We start from the raw sequence: 24,132 nt of genomic DNA on the forward strand, positions 1-24,132 counted from the left end.
CTAATTCTAGACAGCACAAAAACCACAACTTAGCCTTAGTTTTTAATGTGGAACGTCAGGCATTTAGGGTTCCTGAAACATATCTACCAGAGAGTGAGATCTGAGCACACCCAAAGTCCCCAGACCTCTGGGAAGCAAGACCCACCACCTCACGCAGCCACCCCTGAGGACACAGGAAAGGGGAAAATCATCACTTTATTCGCTATTTTTAGCTTTCCATCAAAGGGTGTAATTGCCGTGGCGGAAGTGGGGGGAATAGTTCCCCGCCACAAGAAAGGCTGCACTTATGTGTACAAACAAACTGAGATAAACTTTAGGACTGGAAACGCGTGGGGGCCGTTTCGATCGTGCAGCAGTGAAGCAACTGCCGCCGAGCCCGCCTTCCCGTCCGTTAACGGGGTCTTTTGGGCTCGGGGCGACGGCCGAGGGGAGGTCCTCACGGGGGTGGCGGGAGGGGTCACCCTGCACCGGAGAAGGGGCCGGCCCCAGGCCAGCTCGGAAAGCGAGCCTCCCCTGCGGGCCCCTCGCAGGTGAAGGGAAGCGAGGGAACGAGCGCGGAACGACTCGCGGCGCGTTACCCCGGGGCTCGCCCCGCTTCACGGCCGCCCTCTGCTCGCGGCCCCTGGCGGCCGGCACGGGCAGACGCCTGCGGCGCATGCGCGGCGGCGTCGCCTGCTCCGCCGGGAGCGCACGGGAGAGTTCGGGGGCAGCGAGCGGGGTGGCGGCAGCACTCGGCCACCTCAGCCGCCCGCACACGGTCCACCGGCAGATCCCCGTCTCAGGCGGCAGCGGTGAGTGCGGAGCAGCGCGGGCGGGCGGTCGGTCGGCACCTTTTCGCCGCGGCGGCTTCTGCCCCGTCCCGCGGGCCGAGTGGAGCGGAGAGGCGCAGCGTGGCGGAGAGCTGTCCAGGGCGGGCCGGAGTGTCCCGGGAGCGGCGCGGGCAGCCGCGCGGTGGGGGAGGATCGGGGCTGGCAGGAAGGCGGTGACCCTCGCCTGCCTGTGGGGGCACCCATAGACACAGGCGCTGCCGCCCGCCGGGCGGGGCAGGGGTCCTCGGGGTGTCCCGGGGAGGGGGCTGCCTGGACTGGGGCCGCCTGTGAGGGGCCCGGGGGTGAGCGGGCGGAGTGGGGCGCGCTTGACGCTGCCCGGCGGCCGTGCGTGGGGCCGGGGTCCCGTGAGGGGGTGCGCCCCGTGTGGAGGTTCGCCCGGCGGGGCGGTGGGGAGGCCCTCGAAGGGGAGAATGGGTGAAACGTACCCGGCCGCCCTCCCTCCTCCCTTTGCCGGGTTCCGGCGGCTGCTGGCGGAGCCGCCCGGAAAACTTCCCCCAAGGGATTTTTGCCATTTCCAGTTAAGCCAGGGAAGAAAATGTTTTGACTATATTTAACAAAGGAAAAATCCTGCGGACTTTCTTTTTCGAGAGAGGCTAATGGTTTTCTTCAAAACAGACAGCTAATAAATTTTTCTCTTAGGTTTTAAAAAGCACCACCACCAAACCAAAACCACAAAATAAAACCACAACCATCTGAAGCTTTCACAATCCTGTTAAAACTTTTTTCACTTTTGGCAGGGTCACCCAAAGACTCCATCTGTATTAGACCCACAGTAGCCACAGCACTCACTGCTGCTGGAGCTTTAAGGTGCTGAGTATGGGTAGGTATGTTTAGGCTATGAACCTGATTCTCCAGGGGTCTGATGGACCTCTCCTAGGCCTAACATGGGCAAGAGAACAATTTATTCATATCCACAGGAAACAAGAGGGAGGCAGGGAGCCTTGGCGTCATCACAGTTGAAACTGGGGTTGAATGCTGCACTGTTGGAGGGGTGAAAGAGCAAGCAGTGGCTAGTCTTGTTGGCAACCAGACATAGAGGAATGGAGCCAGTGAGGAAAGGGAAGATGGCTGTAAGCAAATGAAGACACTTGAAAGAATCTCAGGTTTTCATAACCGCGTTGTCATAGATAAGACTGGGGAGATAAGAGGTACGGTTATGCATATGTTGGTGTTCTAGATTAAAATCAAGATCCTAAATTTATTATTACTATAGGCTGGTGCTGTCACTCAAAAAAGCCCTAGTTCTGCTTTTTCTGCAGCCTTGCTGCTCATTGTCGCCTTCTGTACCATCTTCTCCCTATGCTGACACTATTGTTTATACAGCAGTGGGTTGAAGTGGCATGGGGCATTACCCACAGATTTACACTAACATTTTAAACATTTTTTTTTCAGATTAAGCTAGTTAGTGTTCAGCTCTGGTTCTCTGCACTGCCATAGCGGTGCTTATGCTAGCTCAATGAAAGATGTGTGATGTGGAGAGAAAGACTTCATTTTTTTTGTATATAGATCAATAGGTATCTGTGTAAAAGCACTGAGCTTTTTATGTACGTATGTGTTTGTATACACTTAGGCACACACATGCCTTTGTAAAGGAATTGTGCAACTGTGATGTTGTGCATTCTGGGCCTTGTGTTGAACAGAGGGAGTGCCATTGATAAAGCGGTTGTGGGGGAGGTTTACAAGTGCGAGAGGTGACTAGGAGTCTGAGTAGACATATCCAGTAAGGGTGAGTTTGTAAGAGTAGTTCTTGCTACACTAACAGGGTGAGATTAGAGGCCAGAGAAGAAGGGATGGGGAATTTCTGTGTGAAAGTAATGCATGGAAACAGAGTAGCAAGACTTTACACTCATCAGTTCAGCTGTCTCACTTCAATGTCTTTCAGGCAATAAAATTCTGTTTTCCAGAAGAGATTAGGATAGAGTCTGGGATTCCTGAGCATCTTCATTTTCTCGGATTAGCAAATACGAGAAAATCCCCAGGCAAAACATGGATTATCCCTTTCTCTGGCAGGTTCATCCAGAAATTTGCATCCAACTAATGCTGCAAGATAGTGTATTAGCTCAAATGGCACGGCATTGCATCTAGTTGTAACACCTGTAGGTGTTGAAATTATAACATGGAGGCATCAGTTTTCTTTTGTTAAAGTCGATAGTTACACATGCTTAAAATACTAATACTAACATGGTCATTTCCAGAAGCCCTCATAAATCAAGAAGAGAGCACTGAAGTTATTTAGTTAGCTTTAATTCAGCCTCTTTGTACATCTAGACTGGACTACAGTTTTTTAGTAAGTAATAACATTTTTTTGTTGCATTAAAAAGTCCTGTTATATTCAAAGTATTAAGGAGATGAAGTATTTTGGTGTTATCCCCATTAATTTGGTTGTGTGACATCAAGATTTATTTTCTGAATGTGACTCAAATCTGTGTTCAAATTCTGCTTTGACACTGGAATTATAAGTGTCCTTGTGTCTTCTTTTGTGCTTATCACCTTAATAACTCAGTACTAGACAAATTCCTCCCTTAATTGACAAAACTCTTCTAAGACAAGGAAGTAATCATCTTCCTGCTCCACATGAAAAAATGAAAGATAAAACTGTGGAGACCAAATCTGGTCCAGGTAGGATCTGATTTTTTTCAGGGTATTGAGTTCAGTGTCCTGGTTTATATTAAGTGCACAGGTGCAAACAAATTGATTTTTTTTGTCTAAGCCTATGCTGCTTTTGCACATCAAGCAATCAGATTTTGGGAGAGATACCCCTAAAATAAAATGCATGTAGTTAGCGTTCACATTGAAACAATATTTTTAAGTAATTTATGTAGTGTCTTGAATGAATTCTGTGGCAAAAGCAGGGATAAAATATACTTTAGGACGGTGCTAACTTATTTTAGACCACAGTATTGTGAACCATTTTTGTTGGCTGTGTCATCTTAAACGGGTCACCTTTCCTGTGATCCTCTTGCCCATCATTTTGTCCTGCCTACCACTGTGACCTCCTTCATTTGTGAAAGCATAATCATTTCCATATCCACCTCATGAGGTGGATCACAGAATTAATCAGGTTGAAAAACAAGTTTATATCTGACTTTTGACTCTTACCTGGCTCTTGTAAACAGCTGGATGGGGGGGGAAACAAGAGATTCAGTTGGTACCACTTAACCCCCAGTATGAGTGCTCGGAAAAATCTAAGCCGTTTTGCCCCTCCACTATCCTCTTCCATTAATCCCATAAATCTTATATGCTTCATTTCTTCCCATTTACTCAACAAATGACACCAGGGACCTATAGGCAAAATTTTTCTTTTGTTGCACCATCCTGTTAGGAGCTCTTGCTTTCAGTTTCTCACCTCAATTCTGAACTTCTCTGCTGCTTTTCATCATGCCCTTACACAAATTTCTGTCGGCTATGTTTCCAGGATACTGTCTTTCTTTGGTTCGTGTTTCTGTAATGTCTTTTTTTTCCTTCAGCCTCCACAGACAATTGACTTTCTTTCCCCCATCCCTTGCTTCCTCTCCTCTTCCACATTATAAACAAAAGCACTTGCAATGTTCAGTAGAGAACAATACAGAATGGGCCAGGGAGTGGATTAAATGACCTAATGTCTAATATCTGTTCTCCTGCCAGCTATTTTTGTTTGAGTTCAGATGTCGATAACTATTTGACCTTTTAAAATCTAATCTGACAATACCCAGCCCTTTCCTTGTTTACCTTTGGTTTGTTTACTGATTTTTGTGAAGTAAAATTTGATACACATTTGTGAGGTCTGAAATACACTTAATCTGTTTTCTTGTTGCCAGCATTTTGATGGTACTGATTATCAGGTGATCTGTGTTTTAGTCAAGGTTGCTGAACACCATTATTAAAATAGCTATATTTCAAAAGCAAAGCCTGTCTTCCTCCTGGAAGTTGAAGAAATTACATGCTAACTACCTAAAATCACACTGTGTGTTTTGCCTTGCTAAGGAAACATGTTTGTTGAAAGGTATTTTATGCATATCTCAGGCTATCGCTTATTTTTAGTGACAGATATTTTACATAATGATTAACTTTTATCCGAAGTTACACATCTGTTCAAAAATACACTTGTAAAATCTGACAAGAAACGTATTTACACAGCCCAACACATTGGAGTTAGCATCCAGGGCTAAGACTCCTGGACAATATAGTAGCACAAGAAGTGTTACCTGTTTTCAAACTAAGAATCCTGCTTTGTGTCTTTTTTTGTTTTTTTTTTGTTTGTTTGTTTGTTTGTTTGTTTCTTCTTTTTCTTTTTTCTTTTTTTTCTTTTTTTTTTTCCTTGAGGAAGAGACAAGCTATCCCGCAATTGCATCTTGAAAGTTTGAGATCACTCGCATTTTACACACTACATTCTACTGTGTATCTGCTCAGGGGAGTGCCTCTTTTAAAGCATTTGATTCAACCTTCTCATATTGCTTCTGGAATGATGTTCTTTGAAAGTCGGCACCTCAGGTTTTAAGATCACGTACTCAACGTACTTTCAGTTTTTCAATGCAGTGGTCAGTTTGGACCAATATGATTAGTCCAACAGTGGTCAGATTAAATGGCACTAAAATCCAGAGAGGGACTATGTGAAAGGTGGTATTGCAGTAGTTTATCATAGATAAAACTTAATCCTGGTGAAGTATGTTTGCCAGAACTCTAGGGTAGGTGAGATTTTTTTTGTTTACACCAAGGTGTTATACCCTATTGTTGTAATTCTGGATGTTCCAGTTTTGCTGAGCTCTTTGTTTTCCTATAGTATAAGAATGAATGCTGTGGACTGGTTTCAAGATTCAATTTACAGCAATTAATCATTAAATCCCTATTGCTGAATTAACTGTTTAATATAACTGTCTAAAATGTAATATTTATTATAATTAGCCGTATTTCTAAATGTCTACTACTTAGCATTGAAGAATGATTCCTTTTTGGCTCAAAGTGTGAATTTGTTAGCTTGCTAGTGAGAGACAGTTTGTGGGAATGCTACCAGGAAAATTCGGAAATAGTGGCTTCATCAGATGTGTGAACTTTTGCACCTCCCTCTACCTTCAGGTTTATCAGTGTGCTGTTTACTGACCTTATGTGTATTCAGCTTTGATTTGCAGAGTATTTCTCTTCAAACTATTTGCTAAATAAAGCTGGGATGAGAAGCAACTTTCTGTTTATCTTTTTGTCTCTAGTCTTTGTTCTCGTGGCTATGGGAAAGGGTTGCATGAGGTCTCAACATAATTATTAGCAGACTCTCTTGCTTGTCTTCCTATAGATTTCCCCTGTGGCAGCTGGAATTAGAACAGTCCATGACATTTTATTTCAGCACTGCTGAGCAGTTCTGAGTATCAGAAATGAAACAGTTCACTGTACTATTTTCTGTTTGCTGTTGTTGGTTATCAGAGCTGCAGGCAGCAGCAAAATAAAGGCATGGCTTAGTCTGGAAAACTGAGTGTGTGACTTTGTAAGCAGCTTAGCTGATCTAAGCTTGCCCTGCTGCCTGAAAACAGGAGTTCTTGCTTTTCCCCTCCATCCTTGCTGTGTTTTGCATTCTGACTGCTTCCCTTGTGCTGGCGGTAGTGCTGTTAATGCTGTGAGGTCAACTGAACTGGGGAGCTGATATGTTTTAAAATTAAACCAGTCAAACTAAAAATAGGCATACTGATAAGCACACAAAAGGCTTTCCACTTCGCTACCTCTGGCCAGCCTTAGGGGCTACCAGCAGACCTTGTATTGAGACAAGAGAGGGAGTGGGACTATGACTGTGTGGGGGGACTGCCTGCTCAGACAGCACCTTAGCTGGCATGGATTTAAGTATTGACTCTGAAACTCTCCATGAAGCAGCAGTGTATCAGTATCTTCCTCTGCTGACATTTTAAAGGACAGCAGCAAACTGCTCAAGGAGGAGGAGGATACAAGGAAGTCCCTCAAGAGAGCCAAGAACCTGGTGAACCTCAGCGTCAGACTCAGAAAGGTGAACAAATTCATCTTTTATGGAAAGGCCACTTATGACGAACTGTAAAGAAGAGCCACACTACAAGCTCATGAGATCTGCAGTTGTCTTAGAAAAATTGAAGCGTCAAAGGACTTTCGCTGTGGCCATTCTTTGATCAAACGTTTGCCAAGCGTTCCTAAAGTTTTCATCTAACTTAAAGAAAGAAATTTATTACAGTGAGAAGTATATATTCATTGGAACAACCTCCCCAGGGATATGGCAATGTTTCCATCACTGCACGTTTTCAAGATGCAATTGGACAGGGTGCTAGATAACCTAGTCTGGGCTCCCTTTCCTGGGAAAGGTTGGACCCGACGATCTTTTGATGTTCCTTCCGACCTGTATTCCTGTGTTGCTCAATGGTTCTGTGATTTTTTTTTTTTTTTTTTTTTTTTTTTTTTTTTTTTTTCCTGAGGGGGGATGGTTGACGTGATCTACACCTGAAATACAGAAGGTAGAGATGCACCTACTGGTGGGCAGCCTGTCTAGGAAGGTTCTCCAATGATTTCTTCAATGTATTACATATGTAAATAAATATAACAGAATTACCAGATTTTAAAAATGGCAGCAGTGTATTTGTTTGCATTAGAAGACTCCTCCTTCACATTGTTTAGGTGCTGGAGTAGGTGTACAGCTTCTTGGGAAATGGGGGGGAAACACACTTTAAATCTTCCAAGAACAAATGTTAGATACTGTTTATATCTTCAAATATGGTTAATTGCACACAAATTTGATACATTAATTTGACATGCCAGTGTTAGAAACCTCAGTATGTGTAAAATTTTTCTTGCTTTAAATATTTTAAAACTGATTTCTAAAGCTAAAATTCTTCTGAATTGTTTTTGTTATACACTTTTTTGTATTTCCTACTCACAAGCAGAATGGGTATTGTACTAAACAAGTAGGAGAGCATCAGTAGAATTATTGTTTTAGTTTTGGGAGGTCCTCTAGTGTCTTCACAGTGCTGGAAAGTGTGCAGAACTCTTCATAAGTATGCCCTGATACTGGTAGTTTTGTGACTGCTGGAACTCATGCAGCGTCATTCCCTATGGATTTATGCTGTGTGGTTGATCATTTATAAGCTGTGACTTAAAGGTTTATTTATTTCTTCATAAATGACAAATTTGAATTAGGTGTTAATTTTTCTTCCAGTCTTTTCTTGAGTTACAGTGTGTGACAGTTACAATGTTCAGAATGCCTTCATCCTCTATACTGTTGGGTTTGCTTTAGGCAAACTTACATCAATTTAAGGTTTTCTGTTGTTCTGTAGTAGTTGATTGGGAAGGACCAATAAGTAAAATTGTTGGACTAGAGGACGTAAGGAGACCCCAGGTAGACACTAAGCCTTTTTACTGAAGGAAAACAACGTCAAAATAGGAACACTGTGTTCACACCCTTTGAAAAGAAATACTGTTGAAGTTTTCAATTTTTGCATTTCTAGTAATTCTTACAGAATGGTGCTCATTTAAAATAAACATTGGTACTTTATTTCAATCTTATTGAACCAAATGTAATTTATGCTATTGAGACTACAAGGTAAATAAGGAAGGATGCAAAACTAGTTGCCTGCCAGGTTGGTTTGGGTGGCAGATACAGTCTAGGAAGCTCATCCTTCCTTTCTTGGAGACCAGAGGCCTGAAGGAGGAGGAGAGGGAGGTCAGTGAGAGACGTACAAAGCCATAATGCAGAGCACAGAACTGCATCAGCCCACATCGGGGACTCCGATCCTTGGTGAAGGATGGGTAGCAGTGGTAAGAAGGGAAGAGAAATTCCTTGACTCCTCCTCAAGGCTGAAGCCCAAACATCATGCTTTATTATACTCCAGATGTGTAAATCAGCTGACATACTTTCATGTGTAGGTTTGTTCAAATCCTACTTAGAAAAAATAAGTGTAAGGCAGTAAAAAAAGACAGGCATAATGTGTGCATCTTCATGTATTTGCGAATTCAGGTAAAGCTGATACGAGGGAAAATGGACATGGGTGTTTTGAGAGAGGGAAACAGCAGTATCTAAAAAACTCTTCTTTTTTTCCTGATTTGTAGGGCTGTTTAGCCTTCTGTTTTACTGAGAAGTATGACTGCAGCTGTTCTGTGGGTTCTGGTGGTGTACACCTTTCTCTGTGCTCTCTTGATGCGATTTCCCAGTGTGACAGAAAATTTCATAAAGATTTGTAAAGGAGTTGTGCCTCATTATCTTTTCCCTAGTTACCATGAAATTCAGTGAGATGAAATATATATTTATGACTTTTCCATCACTTCTATGCAGTTTGCTATTTGGTTGACTGGAAAATCCCATTAAAACATGCTTTGAAATGCTGTCATATGTGCCTTGCTTCAGGGGAAGGCAGGCAGGGTGGAAACTTGTATTAAAACATGCTGACGGTGCGTAAATATTTGGAAGAGAAGACTTTGTTTGCACATTCCTCTAGCTTAATTTAGCACTTCACAACGATATTCCTTTTTATTATTTTCTGGCTATTTTTTCTAAATTAGATGAGGTATAAGACATGGATGTGCCAAACAAGTGCTAAATATTATTTCTCTACAGAGCAGAGTATTTGCCTCACCTTTACCTCATCACAGGAAAGCAAAATAAACTTTATGAAGTAGTAGGCTTACGTTTGTTATAACGTTATTGCATGCAAAACAAAGATGCCAATGCGAAATTATCCAGATTTCTTTTGGCTACAGAAATGCACATTCTGAGACCTAGAATCTTTCTGGGTTTCTTGTTTGCTGGGTTTTGGTTTTGTTGTTGTTTGGTTTTTTGTTTTTGATATTTTGGGTTTTTTTAATAGCAGCTTGAAAAATACTGGTAGTTTAGAGGGAAGCAGATTTTTAAAAATAGCTACTGCTCCTTACCCTTCACAGTATTGTAACAATTTCAAGAAAAACTTCAGTGCGTTGAGGATATTTTTCAAATATATGGAACTGTCAGGTCTCTTTTTTTCTGTGAAAAGAGGAGACTTGAATATTGGATACAAACTGATACAGTTGGAGGCTGAATTTTGCACAGCCAGTTTGTATTATTGTGAAGTCCATGAGGGTATTATTTGTGATATTTCAGTCATGGTTTTGCTTTTTAAGATGTGTTGTGGAAGAAAGTATCTGTGAGAGATTCAAAGTAGGAAAAATAGTACATTTTTAGCTTTGATCTTGTGACCTTTTGAGTTGACAAACGCTGTACCTGCAATGGAATTATATTCCTGTGAAGTGACTGTGCCCTTACACTCTTGCTTAAACCTTCTCTCTTACGGACATGGTCTAAACTGCAAAGTGAAAATTGGCTTGTTTGTGATTTACAAAACACATGCAATTGTTTCATTTGTATGAAAACAGGGGAGCAAAATAGGGGAGAAAAAAATGAGTGCACATTCAAAGCTGCTTCTAGTTTATGGAGGCTGTGAGTGAAAACACTCTGCAAAGAAAACAAGTCTGCAGCAATTCTGATACAGTTGATGTGGGGTTTGGTTTTTTGTTTTTTTTTAAAAAAGAATTAGCAGATTCATTGCCTGTTCTATTTTACTGTATTCTTTTAGATACATAATAGCTATTCAATAAGCAGCTATCACTTTACAAGTATAAAAGAATTTATCAATACATTATTTAAAACATCAGCCACCTGTAAATGCAAGGCAGGACGGTCATAATGTAGTTTCCTTGGCTTATTGTGTATTGACTTTGTGTGTTACTTTATTATTTTAGAAACTGATTACATTTAAGAGAGGAAGTTATTGACAATATACATAATGGTGATCATAAACTGGATGTTAACTTTGTAGTCTGTAATTGCAAGCTTCCACTCTTTGGATATGGGTCGGGGGGAATGTGCTTTTTGGTTTTACGGAGTTTTTTGGGGGCATGGAGGTTGGCTAGGTTGTCTCCTAGTTCACAGATTAAGTATATATGTCTCTTTTTTTCTGGTATTTCTGAGCAAACACTCTGGTATTATATTTCAGGTTTTTAGCTATTAGATTGGGCCCTGTGGTATCCTGTGTATTATCCATGTTTAACTTCCACAGTAAGAACACAGTGTTTGAAGACATGAGGCAAGCATGTAGACTACTTCAGAAATCTCACGGTGGTGAAGGTTTTTTTTGTTTCTTGGATTTCGTGTTTTTGTTTTCCCTGAGGGACAGCCTCAGGTTACTTCTGGTTTTTGTCAACTTATTTGTCAATGTAGTTTTGTAGCTCTGCGGGAAGTTTTGCCAGACACCCCATAACAACCTTTGGTTCTTTGCTGAGGGGTCGTTTATCTAGAGCTTCCTTCCTTACAGCTCCTTACTGCCTTGAGTGTAGTCAAACAGTACGCCTTGGGTGTATCTGCAGTAGCATTTCGGTTCAGATTAGGAGTATGCTTTGGAAGCAAAACTCTTAATTGTTACTGTGCTTTGGTTTACGTTCAGAATAATTTCAAAGCACTCAGACTGAATAACTTTTGGATGAAAGTGAAGCAGAACATGCACCCCAAGAACATATGTGTTGCAGTCCCACTGCTGCACAGTGTTCAGGTCATGCAATCAAATGAGAGCTACCCCAAAGTATAATTCTCAGTGGGTGTGTTGTGTTAATGTTGGGTCCTCAGCACTGTTTTGTTCTCCAGATTCACTCCTATTGCTCTGCATTCCTGGCTAATGTGAGTATAGTCATGGATAGAGATAAACATAATGCACTTAGAGGATATTATTCATGACTACTGTACTTGCTTCAGACAGAGTCCAGCTATTCAAACCTAAGTGAGAATAGATAATATCAAAGTAGCTGACAACTTGAGTGTGATTTGGAAGCTGACACTTAAACAATAATTAGGTCAGTGAGCAGGAGAGCTATAATGAAGCTGTTTTTCTGTTTCTTGCTTTTTCCTACTTCATTAGTCTGAGTTCTCCTCCATTCTCCAACATGCTTATTCTTGTGACCCAGTCACTAATCCAAATCAGGACAATACTGTCACCCCTCTTATGTGCTGGCTGCACTCTATTCTCATCTCTTCAAGTTTTTTTTACTTACCAGCTTGCAAAGCTCTGTACAGGCTGTGGCTGGTCCTGAGCATGGTGGATGCTTTCTGACTTTCTACTTTCTGCCAATGAAAATGGATAATGATTTACAGTTGCCAAAGGTGCCGTGCCTCCTGAGATACCGATGCAATTGGTAAACCCTATCTTCACTTCAGTGAGAACATTAGTGGGTTTTCTCTGTTCTTCATGGTCAGTGTCACATTTCCTGAAAACATGTTGAGGGAGGAACAGAAAGTAGAATGGGTAAGTAATGCAGTATCATTAGTTTTGTGTCCAAACAAAATGAGGATAAAAACACATCCTACTTTATTTAAGTGTTCACTGTTCCCACTTGAAAAAGAAGGAGAGGAATTCCCAAAGTATAGGGTTATTGTAACCTAAAGCAATGTCTTTTAACAGTAGTTTACAGGAGACTGAGGTGTCTGAAGCTCTGTAGGCTGCTCAGAAGGGCATCGTCTCTTGAGGATTTGTGCAATTCTGGTTTCAATATAGATCATTACATAAGCATTCAATTGTGCCTCCCAGGAGCTGGCCCAAATGATTCCCATGTGCTTCATAACAATGAAACCCACCCAAATTCTCCCTTGCCAAAGGGAGAGCATTGTTACCTCTTCCAGGTGTCCTACTCACCAAAATGTATTAAGAGATTTTTCCTGTCTGGTTTTGAAGGGGAAGGGAAATAAGAGATCTTACATCGCTCCTCCTTTGAAGTAGAGAAGCCTGAAAGTAACCAGAGAATAACCAGCCAGAATATTGTTGCAGCTTTAAAAACAACAAAAACCACAAAATACAGAAGGGAAGGCAAAGTTGAGGCAGAAGTTTAGGGTTCAATGTCAGCCAACTGAAGTTCTGTCCAGCTGCATTCCTGAGGAACCCCCTTCTCTCTGCTAGCAGGATGGTGTTCAATAGTTGTACTCAGTGTGCTTGTCCTGTGAGTAATCATATATTTTGTTGGTTTAAGACATAATGGCAATCCACTAAATACAGGTTTCCCTTAGTGATCTTGTCTTTGGTTTTGGGTCCATGTATAATCAAAATTAATGATAATGTTTTATAATGCCGTGATTGGATAGTATCTACAATGCAGAGATATTTTTTTTTTCAGTTCTCTGTTTCACTCTTAACCTTTTGCTGTGTAGTCTCAGGTGGGACAAATCTTTTGTATCCTTGTTTGGTAGAGTAGTTTCAAAGTGTTCCACCCCTCTTTATTCTCACCCAAATTCCCTGGAAAACCTTGCTTTTCCAAGCTAACTGAAATTAATAAATACAGGCTTCTCACATATGGACTTCTCAACCATGGACTTTCTGTTCAGAGAAAAGTCAATGTAGTTGTCCAGCATTTGAATACATGTAAATTCTTTTGTGCACTTTTCCTAGGGAAAAAGTTACTTTGAAGCAGATTATAGTAAGTAAAATTGTAGTCTTCTCTAACATTTTTTCCAGGGATGTAAAAGACGCATGTGGTAGAACTGGGACTTTTAGGCAGGTAACACATTTTGAATAAATGGCAATCAGGTAATTATTAACTGTCTTCCTCTGTAATTATTTAACATTTTAATTTTTCTTCTAACAAACCTCCCACAGGAGTGCTTCAGTTGTTGCACTGCATGTGGTTTGGGGCTGGGGACTAGAAAAAGGGTGTTTATTTTTAGACTGAACATCTATTGATGTTTTAGTTAGCAGTGTCCCATGAATGTACCTGCTTTCATAAAAAGCTTCAGAAGAACCTAAATATTTATAACTTTAAAAAACTATGTAGCTCTCTATGGCATCTGGTTGTAAATTGCATCCTGGTGGTCTCATTAATTGTACAGACTACAAAACTAAAATACAACTGTATCCCATTAGAGTTGTATTGCAGAGTGAAAAAAGCGACTTCCCTCTTCCCTACCTGAGCACCGTCCTGCATGTCCCTGCCCAGCTGTGAAAGGAGCATGGTGGCCTTGCAGCATTTTAAGTCCATGATAGTGCAGCAAGTGAGAAACTGAGCAAGGGAAAATACTGCTGCTGCTTTATGTTATCGTTATTTTCTTGTAATCCCTTCCTGCAAGGACTTGCTTTGTTCTTGATGTTTTGTCTCCCTAGAACACATGACAGTCAGTGAGTGAGAACAGTGAAGGCAGTTTGAACTTGTGCGCCCTTCATCAGATCCTCTGCCATTTAATGGTACAAGCTGCACACAAGTTTCTATCAAACTTGTAGCCAGGAAATGTGCCCAGAAGAAGTGTACCTGCCAACCAAATATTGTTATCTTAACAAATGCAACAAAATCTTGCAGATATATTGTCTTGACCCAACATTTTTTAATGCTGAAATCAGTTAGCTTCCCAATTTAACAGACACACTGCACTGCTAGAATATGATTACCAGCTTTGGAAATGTGTATAAAATATTCTATGCTTTGTGCTTATACATAGTGAATACAAGGTTTGGGCACTTTCAGGATTGAGGAAAAAATATTTAGGTTAGTTGCGGAAAGAAACGCACAGCTTGGTTTGTTACTTCAATGTTAGTTCCTTAAACTGTCATGCAAAATGTTTTTCCTCATTAAGACACTGGCCTATGGTGGTGGTAAATAGAACAGACCTTGTCAGGTATGTCTCCATTGCTGTTTCAAATGCTTTAGAACACATTGTATTTCCCATTGAGTCATATTTTCTACTAAAAGTGGATGGTCGTTTTAGTTTTGGTTTGGTTGTTTTTTTTGGTTGGTTTGGTGTGGGTTTTTTATTTTTGGTTGGTTGGGGGTTTGTTGTTGTTTATGTTTGTTTGTTTTATTTTGTGGTTTTTTTGATTGGTGGTGGTGGTGGTGATTTTTTACCATTATACTGACACCTAAGAAGGAAGTCAGAAAAGATCATTTATCAGCTTGCCACTGAACTCAGAATTTGACCCACAGCCTGGCTGTCAATGCCATGCTGCCCACCATGTTGTCACTTTTTTCAGAAGCAAATCTAAGGTGATGTATAACCTCTTGGAGAGTGTGAGTGGTAATACATAGAAGACAGTGGAAGAGGGATTCCTGAAACAATAAACGTTGGTGTTACTAGTAATATACTATCTATGGGAGTTTTTTTGTTCTTGCATTTGTGTATATATATGACAAACATTGCTCTGACACCAAAGGACCATCCTAGCTTTCAGCAAGGTTCATGAAGACTTAAAAGCAGAAAAATAAATAAAGAATCGGGTAGAGGAATAAATGAGTCAGTAGCAAGTCAAGATGTTCTTGTAGTGTCGCCAGCCCTCTTCAGTTTTATTAGCTGGTTTATGAAGATAAAAAAATATGTATGTACTTGTCTGTGCTTGGTCCCTTCTTTCAAACAAGCTTTAAACTGTTTAGTCAGTTTGAACCGACTACTGGAGAGTAGAGGACCAAAACATAATTAACTTACTTCCCTTTAGGGAAAGGGACAGTTAAGTAGAGGGCAAAGACCCAAGTTGTTCCTCTGCATTGGGGGAGTATGTTCTGTGAGTGTAATGGCCATGTAGTGGCAGGGTGACCATTGCTGGTGTCCTTTATCAGCCTCCTGCCCAGTTAGTATTTGGGTGTCGTAGCTGGACACTAGCAATGTTTTGTGGGAGCTTGGAAATGAAAAGGTTTGGAGAGATATGGAGAGAGAAGGCAGGAGAGCACAAACCAACACACATTTGTAGGAAAATTGATGTAATTAGTTCCAGGGAGCTCTAAATATTTTTAACTGGTGTAAGAATCTGATGTAGATTGTTGAAGGGAAGTTTCTGTAGCACAGCTCTGGAAAGCTGTATTTTATAATGTCGGAAGGGTGAAGAGAAATGTAATTTGTGGGGTTTTTGCTAATTCAGCAAATCTTTATTTTGTCACTAGCTTGTAATGTACTTGCTTTAATTTCCACTGAAGAAAATAAAAGGTGTTTTCCCTTTTGTGCGGTGGTTTTTGTTTTTCTTCTTCTCTTCCACATTTCCCCTGATTTCCCAGTCTGTGTATGTCATTATTCTGATGTTTATTCCCAAAGATCATGACGTACCAATCACCTTGTGCCAGGTGCCGAGGCAGCACTTGTGCTCCTGGGCAGTCGCTCGCTGCTCTTGGTGGAAAATCTCCATAATGTGGGGGAGGCACCTGAATCCCCATGTTTCCACCACAATTCCCAGTAGGTAGAGCTTGAAGATTTCTTCTGTGCAGATATTTGGGTTGTAACAGTGTGACTACACAGAAAATGACACTAACTTTAATTTTATTCAAGAAACAAGTGGCAAAGGTGGTTTTGTCTTTGCACAGCATAGTCTGCTAAGAAAAATTTAGGCTAATAAAAGAGGTTATATATATTCTGAAGACTTTTTTAAGCTCTCTGCTCCTGTTACCCTATAATACTTAGTAATGAGAAGCTAAATACTGGGGTGATGAGATTTAAAAGTGCTTTAGTATCTGTTGTTTATTCACATTTATTTACGTTTACAGAGGCTTGATGTACTTACTTGAAAATCAGTTTACTCCTCCATTTTACATGTCCTGTAGTCCCAGTCCTACAATTTTGTTAGCAGACTGGGATGCCTTTATAGAGTTCCATTAACTTCGTCAGGAGTTACAAGTACAGCAGTTTGCTCTTGCATGATGAATTACAGTGTTGGACGGGTTGTGCTGGAAATGTTGACTTTCCCCCTTTGTGCATAGTTATCACTTTTTTACAGAGAGGCTTGCTTATAAGGTTTTGTTTATATGGAGAGTGAGGACATTAGTGCGGTATGACACGTTGATGTGTAACCTGGCCTTTGAAGTAGAACTAATGCTAACCTTTAAGAGTAGGTAATTTATTAGTAAAAGAAAACAAAACACCAACAACTTTTACCTCATGGTGTTCTACCAGCTTGGTTAGACAGCTTCACCTTTCTCGTACTTTGCTGAAAGCTTTTATTTTCTTTTTGTGTACTGGCAAAGACTCTGAGAAACTGAAAAGAGGTTAAAAGAACCCCTCAAACTACTCTTCCTGCTTTCAGATGCAGTTCTTCTTGGCTCTATGCTTGGTGGGTGCACTGAGCTTCAGGCACTTTCTTGACTTAGAGCATCTCATGTCTGTTCTCTTTCCAAGATGAGTTCTGAACTACACATAAGTTCTTGTAGGGCAGGTTGGTTTTCTCTCATGTATTGCAAGTTCCTTTGCCAAATCGCAGGTCTTGTTCTGCCCTTGAACTTTATACAGGCATCCTGTTTTAATCAGTAGCAGACTCTAAATTAATTTGATTGCGTTCATTGTGATTTCAAAAAATCTGATCCATAGGTTAAAGATAATGGGTTGACTTGATCTCTGCAGAGTCATTTTAAGTCTAAGATAAGGTATAAGTAATTGCAGTGGAGGATGTAATACCTTTCAAGTTCAATTTGGTAAAACAGGTTGCAGATTTGTTTAAAATTATACACACCTTCTGTTTCATATTAGCATTTTTGCATGTTCTAAATATGGAAAATTTTGAAAAAGGTTAAAACGTTCACCATTTCACAAGAGTAATCTTTTTTTGGATTGTATTCGTATACTACTGAAATTAGTCTGCATGCAGTAGTGGAACAACTCAAATGAGGAATTAATCTTGGTCACAGGGTTTCCAGTACTGATATATTTATAACAATATTTGAGAATCAAGAGAAACTTTTGCAAGTTCATCATAATTCACAGACTCAACAGGATGTTTTCCTCTTTTGTTTACAGACTTGATATTTGCAAGTTCCCTGCCTTGACAGTAATCATCATGGATAGTGGTAAGTTTGTTAACTTAGTGATGAGTATGCATTCTCTATTATTCCCTTTGAAGTGGGCATTAACACATCCCAAAACTGTCCTCTTTTCAAAATCCCAATCAGCTTGCACAAAAAATGTCCTCTGCAATTGAACTGGTTTTGTTGTTACATATGATGCAGATCTTCGCCTACACTAAACTGAACGGGAATCATAATACTGTTCTGACAGAGGTATTATATGCAGACCATAATAACCATCACAGACTCATTTGTGGAGTACTTTAGTTTTAACTGCCCATAAGCTTGTCCCAGTAACTCCAGATTCTCAGAGCAGAAGTCGCTTTTTAAGCTTTATAAGTAAATGCTCAAATCATTTTTCTCCCTTCTGCCCTATGCAAACCAAATAGTTTTATTAAGATCACTTATAGAAAGATTCAAATTTATCAGTAGCTGCAGCCTCACATTTAAAATGTAATGTTTATTTCTAGTATTTAGGGTTTTTTTTTTTTAATCTGTTTGGGTGTTGGTTATGAGTGAGAAAAAGGCAGCCTCAACAGTGGTCTCAGTAGAGCTCGTTTTGGTGTTGAGGATGCTCTGGGCTTTGCTTCGGCAGCACTCTGTATCTCAGAATAGTTTTCCCACGCTGCTACTCCCTGTTCCTTCTGTCACTAAATACCTGAAGTCTGTTTTCTTTGCCTGTGACAGCTTCAGCTGGCAGGCTGAGATGTATTTATCCTCTCCTGTCCTTCCTTGTCTCCTTCTGATTCTGGTTTTTCACCTTGCTAGAGTATCTGTTCACTATTATGATGGCAGACGGTTCTTCCAGAGAATGTATAATAGATTGATCTTTCTTTACTTTCTTCAATGATAGCACATGAAACTAAGACTTTGGAATGATTTTTTTTTTGTAGCTCTCTGATGCATAAAACTTGCTAAAAGCCAAGGATTACAGTTACACACAGAGCATAAGTATGTCTGAAGAAATATGTATGCAAATGCATTAAGTTCGGTAGTTGTGTCTTCATCTATATTCTACAAAAACTTATTTGTTTCTGTGTCTATCTTACATAATGCCAAAATCATAATTTTGATTTTTCTCCTTTATCTTGTATTTGCTAGTTAATCTCTGTAACAAAGTGAAAAAACAAGTTTTATCTTGCTTCATTACTTTATTCTTGCCACATGCAATTCTTCCCTGATAATCTTCAGCTCCATAGTAACAGCTGTAGTGAATTCAGCTGCGCTGTAGATTGGCTAGGTGGGCATCCAACTGAAAGCGTTTTTTTTACACAGTCCTGTGCAATTATGACTGGATGTCTGTGATGATGGTCGTGGAATACTAAGAAGTCAAAGTAGTTTCTGCAATATGGTTCCATTATCTCTTTTTATAGGATTCATCAGGCAATGACCGATTCTCATTAAATCACTGTATTTCAATCAGTATCTCCATCAAGATTGCTTTGATCGGTGTATGTTTTTTGTTTTCTTGCTACATTTGTATTGATTTTTCTATAGGATTTAAAGTCATTAGGAGTGTGCAGAGCTTTAAAAATGTCAAAGCAAAACAAATACATTCATATACTTCATTTTTTTCCAGCCTTGCAGGGTCAAAAGCTGTTCCAAGTCTGGACTAATCATAGATCATTATATATCAGATAAATTCAGTATGAACATAGGGTGTGATTTATTTTTCTTGGTGGGCTTTTTTTGTCTCTGTAGACATTCTCTGTACTGTATTGCAAGAGAAGGGAGACACTTTCTGGATAGGAATTGCTAGATAAAAAAGTTGGTTTTTATAGATAGTCATATATTTGCTATTCTTGAATATTGAATTTTTTTAATGTTTTGCTGTTCTTTGTCAATGCATTTTGAAGCAGAAATGCCTGCTTAGCTCTCTTTGGAAAACTACACTGTTACCTAGAAACTCATCCCAATGTGTATCAAACATAATATTTCATAACATACTAGCTTTTAAACCTTTGTTTTCAGTTTATTTCTTTGGTAAATTGGAAAGTGCATGGAGAAACAAAGATTTGCATGTTGTTTCTGAGGGCCAGAATCTTTAAATCAGGGTGTTCTCAGCTACCTGCATTTTCTTCATTTCTTTTCCCTCTGCAACCAGTACAAACCTGTCGTAATTTCTTTTGTTGCTCTTTCCAGGGATGATTTCCAGCTGTGAAATGAAATTCCCTAGGTTTCATCTGCGGAAGGAAGGGAAGCTCGATTTATAGCACTAATTTATCTACTTTTTGGTGACTCCACATATAGGTGCTCTTAAGAGTGTCTGGGCTGTAGCTTGTTTTGCTTCAGGAATATCCCCAGGAGGAGCTGGTGAGCAGTAGGAGAGCACTGGTGGTCCATCCCTGTGCATAACTGGATGATGGCTTCCTGATGTGCACAGGTCCTTCATCTCATCATGTTTAGGTGATCACTGAGGCATGTTGAAGGAAACTGACTTCTTCATGCCTAGAGAGGAGTAAGGGGAATTGTGCGGGAAATTGAAAGAAGCCATCCTTTTTTTTTCTTTCCTTTTTGAAGATATAATTTTAATATTAATTTCTATGGTATTTAGTCAGTGAACTTACACAACAGGAGATACCCTTGTGCTCACCTGTGGTGCTGTAGAAAACCAAAATTGCAATAGGTGCAGTTTTAGACCTGTATACACCGAACCTCTGGTAACATCATGTGTAGTGTAATTTGTGTGGTGCATGTATGTACCACATGTATTCAACTGGAAGTATAGGAGTGACTGGTGTTTTAGAGTTTAATCTTCAAATCTTGATTTAATCCTTTGCAAACGGAAGATGACTGTCTAATGACTTACAGCAAAGCATACCACAGAGACTAAACAATTCAATTAAAGTAGATCAGCCTAATTATGGTAGTAGCCTCACTGCTGCAAAATGCCACATGTCTTATGAGAAAGCAGAAGTGTAGTGACCATCTTTGTAGACTTGCTGCCCTCCCTTTTAAATATTCGAAACCAGATGATTAAGGAAATTGGGAGGGGAGGAGAGGAAACTCAAACACCAGAAACTGATTCTTATAAAATTATAGATAAGCCATTGCATAAACCAGGCAGTCTCTGTCCTTCAGCACATAGTGAGAGTTTGTCTTCATAGCATATCAGTGGTCCCACACTAGTTGTAAATGAACTAATGCAGAAATTATTGACTAGGTCAGGAAAGTGATAGCTGTGTATTAATATGGCAGTGCATTGAATTATTAGCCACTCCTGCTGGCACTGAGAGGCCAAGAACAGTGTTATAGTGACGTGATGTTCTTTCTTCCTGACCTGAAATATCTGGAGAATTTCTGCATTATTCACTGCAGATGTACCTCCTGGGTAATTCAGTCTGCTGGGTTTTGGAGTATTCCAGTTGCTGCATGTTACTGTGTAAAATCATTTGGTCAGGGAGTTTGAAGAAAAGCTGGAACATCGGAAGAGGTTGCTTCCAGCTCTCTTCTTTGTACAGAAAACTAAGGAAAACAAATGAAGAATACCTATGTTGGAAAATTGGTTGTCTTTTTGGGTTGTTTTATTTGATTCATCAAATAAGGTGAGGATTTGTGTTTGATTCAAGAAAATAAAAGGAAAGGAGGCTACTTACCCCCACACCTCCAAAAGGATCACTATTTCAGCGTTGACATTTCTGGAGTAAAGGAAACAAGTCTGCTTCAGAATTGCTTAAGAAAACTCACAGACTTAAACTTTGATAAATGCAAGCCGTTCTGGTGTGTATGACTCTGGGTAATAGTCATAAATATTAATATCAAAAACTTCAGAACATTCTGGCTGTGATGCCCTCAGGCATCGGCAAATATGTTTTTGGATGTTCACAAGCGGGATTTGTTTGTTCTGTGTCAGTTCAAGAAATCGCCTGAGCTGAGCACGTGCCTGACTCTTCTGAGCACTCTTAGGCACCAGCTTCAATCTCGTTTAAGCATACCTGGCTGTGATGCTGAATTGAGGTCCATCACATTTATGAGCAATAACTACTGAAATTGTAGGCCCAACTACTTAGGACAGTGAGTAAAACTAGGAAAGCCCTTTTATCATATTAAATAAAGGGGAGGACTTTGAAAAAGCTCTTTATGCCTCAAAAGAACATTTTCTTTGAGCAGTTTCAGCATGAGGTTTTGGATATCTATTTTAGAATTGACCTGTGTTGTTTCTTCTCTTATTCAGTGTTCTTAACAGAGGACAAAGCCAATTCTGTGTTAAAAAGATACCCAAGAGCCAACACATTTTTGGAAGAATTAAAGCAAGGTGACATAGAACATGAATGCAAAGAAGAAATCTGTAGCTATGAAGAAGCAAGAGAAGCATTTGAAAATGAGGAAAAAACGGTATGTTTTGGTGTGTATTTAAGAATATGTGGTGTGTATCAATAGTAAATTTTGGGGTGTGCTGAATGCTTGTGTTTTTTCCAACATTACTTTAGATTTTTCTTTTTCACCTGTTTCTTTAAGCAAATAAGGTGTACAATGGGGATGGATAGACTGCACAGCAATAACTTTTGAATCCTTAATCCCATTTAAACTGAATTTGAAGGGCGTAGAAGTCTCAAAGTGTTATCTTAAGTGTTGTAAAAATGGGCAGCTGGGAAGAGAAGGAATATGAATTAATAACCCAGCTTGAGAAAAGATGGGCAAAACTGTTGTCTATTTGGCAGCACCGTTGACCCAAATAGCCTGTGCCTGATTCTCCTGTCATCACACACTTAAGTCTGACCTGGATATCGCAAATGCAGTTGTCTTGCTTGGAAAAAATTATGGAATTGGGATTTTTATGGGGCATATGTAGAAGCAGAGGGCACAAGTCTTCACTTATCTCATTCTTTGTGGAATAACTTGTGTATTGAATATGTTTACAAGAAGTGAGTGAGCAACTCAAAAAGCTTGCCATTTAAAATACCCCTTTGAATCCCAGGTGCTTGTGTAGCTGGCCAAAGTGTTCATTGCTCAGACTATTAATAGTCTAAAAATAAGGAAAGACTAGTGACCTTCTTCAAGCTAAAATCTGCGAGATCCCAGAGAGTATTGTTAAGCCGCAGTGATGTAAAATATGGAAAGAACAACAGTTTCAGTGCTACTGTGTGTGTTATGCAAGGGCAGTGATACATTAACTTGATAGGAATGAAGCAGTTACTGCCCACACAGAATTGTTGCATAAGTCTATTGGCTTCACTAATTAAAAGAAGCTTGTGGGCTAATGGCTCTGCAACCATAGCTGCACATCATACCCAGCATATCTCAGATTCCTCTCCAACAAATAAAAACAGCACACAGGTTTTGGATGGTGGCATCTGACCTGTTTAATGCAATACAGTCAAGAATTATAATATTTTTTTTTTTTAATTCAAGGCAGACTTGGATGCAATTAGGGCTGAATTTGAGAATCAGTTGAGAGTGAAAAACAGGTGCTAGAAAACATGACTCGGAGAACTTATCTTCAAAAAAAGCTTCTATCCCTTGTGTGTTTTTGCACAGGGAAATTGTACTTGCCAGGGCAATAAGTTACTGGATGAAGTGGCATGGGTGGTGTTGCAGATTTCTTCAGAATCTGCACAGGTGGTGCATTCCACTCTTCACTGGCTGAGCTGTGCGTCAAAAAATAGCTACATTATTGTAAAGGCATACTGAACGTTTGAAGTTCTTGGCATCTTTTTATTGGAGGTCATACTTGGGGAGGTGGGCAAGGTTGGAATGAGAACTTCCTGATTTATTAAAATGAAGTAGAAAGATGTGCAATGTCTCTTCAGACCTTTCCGAAGCTTTAAAGTGCATGCACACACCTGTTTTTTACCTTCCAAACCTGGTTTGGTGTGGCCATTCCTAATGATAGCTCATTGTGTAATTAAAAATAATGTCTACAATGACACTACTTCTGTAAAATTCAAACACAGTATCACTTGTGCTTAAGTAGCACAGGAAGTTCAAGTCACTAGAGAAAGCATATCCTAAACACAGTACCTCTCACTTTGGCTTCTTTTCCCCCATTTAGGAACATTTTGTTTTGGTAGATAGAATTTCCCTTGTGGAGATATTTGGGAAACAGTACAATAGAAATAGTTACATTTCTGCTCTTGCCACAACCTTTGTGACACAGTGGAAAAGATGCTTTTTGCAGAGCTGCTTTATTCTGTTGTTGGTAGCTTGCTAATGGGCTGGGCTCTGCTAATATGCAGTCATGCCTGACCAACCTCAGTTACTTAGGCTTTGTTTAGTCTATTGTCCCCCAGCGGTATCCATCCTTACAGCCACTTAGTAAGACACAACTTCTGCATCCCAGGGGAAGGAAATTAATGTAGTAGATTAGGATCATGGTACAGTACATTGAGAGTAACAAAGATGCAGTGATTTCATAGTATAGATAGACTGGAATTAAATATATAGACTGGAATTAAAATAGGGTCTGTAGCTTGTTTATCTCATCATAACTTTGTTTTGTGTAATCTCTCGCTTCATATTTTTTATCTTGTCCACTTCGTTCTTTGTTTTTCTGCAGTCTTCTGGGGAGGTGCGCAACATTTGGAATTATAATATTAAAACAATATGAAGCAGATCCCTCAGGTTATTTTTGATG

The 24,132-nt window shown here is 40.0% G+C and overlaps 1 protein-coding gene across 2 annotated transcripts in view; it reads left to right on the forward strand.

Annotated features, from left to right (window-relative positions):
• Positions 1–655: 655 nt before the first annotated feature.
• The window catches only part of PRRG1 (proline rich and Gla domain 1), a gene marked incomplete at its 5' end in the record, with an annotated part of 33,410 nt that continues 9,933 nt past the window's right edge, over positions 656–24,132 (forward strand). Inside the window, 3 exons of one of the 2 annotated variants that reach the window (XM_082045970.1) lie at positions 707–791; positions 17,512–17,561; positions 21,733–21,893. In XM_082045970.1, coding sequence (XP_081902096.1) covers positions 17,552–17,561; positions 21,733–21,893 — 171 coding nt within the window. Of the gene's footprint in view, positions 792–17,511; positions 17,562–21,732; positions 21,894–24,132 lie in introns of both variants that reach the window. The other variant, XM_082045969.1, reaches the window with a different exon arrangement.

Source organism: Streptopelia decaocto (genome assembly GCF_964273445.1).
Source record: "Streptopelia decaocto genome assembly, chromosome: 1".
NCBI classification, from domain to species: domain Eukaryota; kingdom Metazoa; phylum Chordata; class Aves; order Columbiformes; family Columbidae; genus Streptopelia; species Streptopelia decaocto.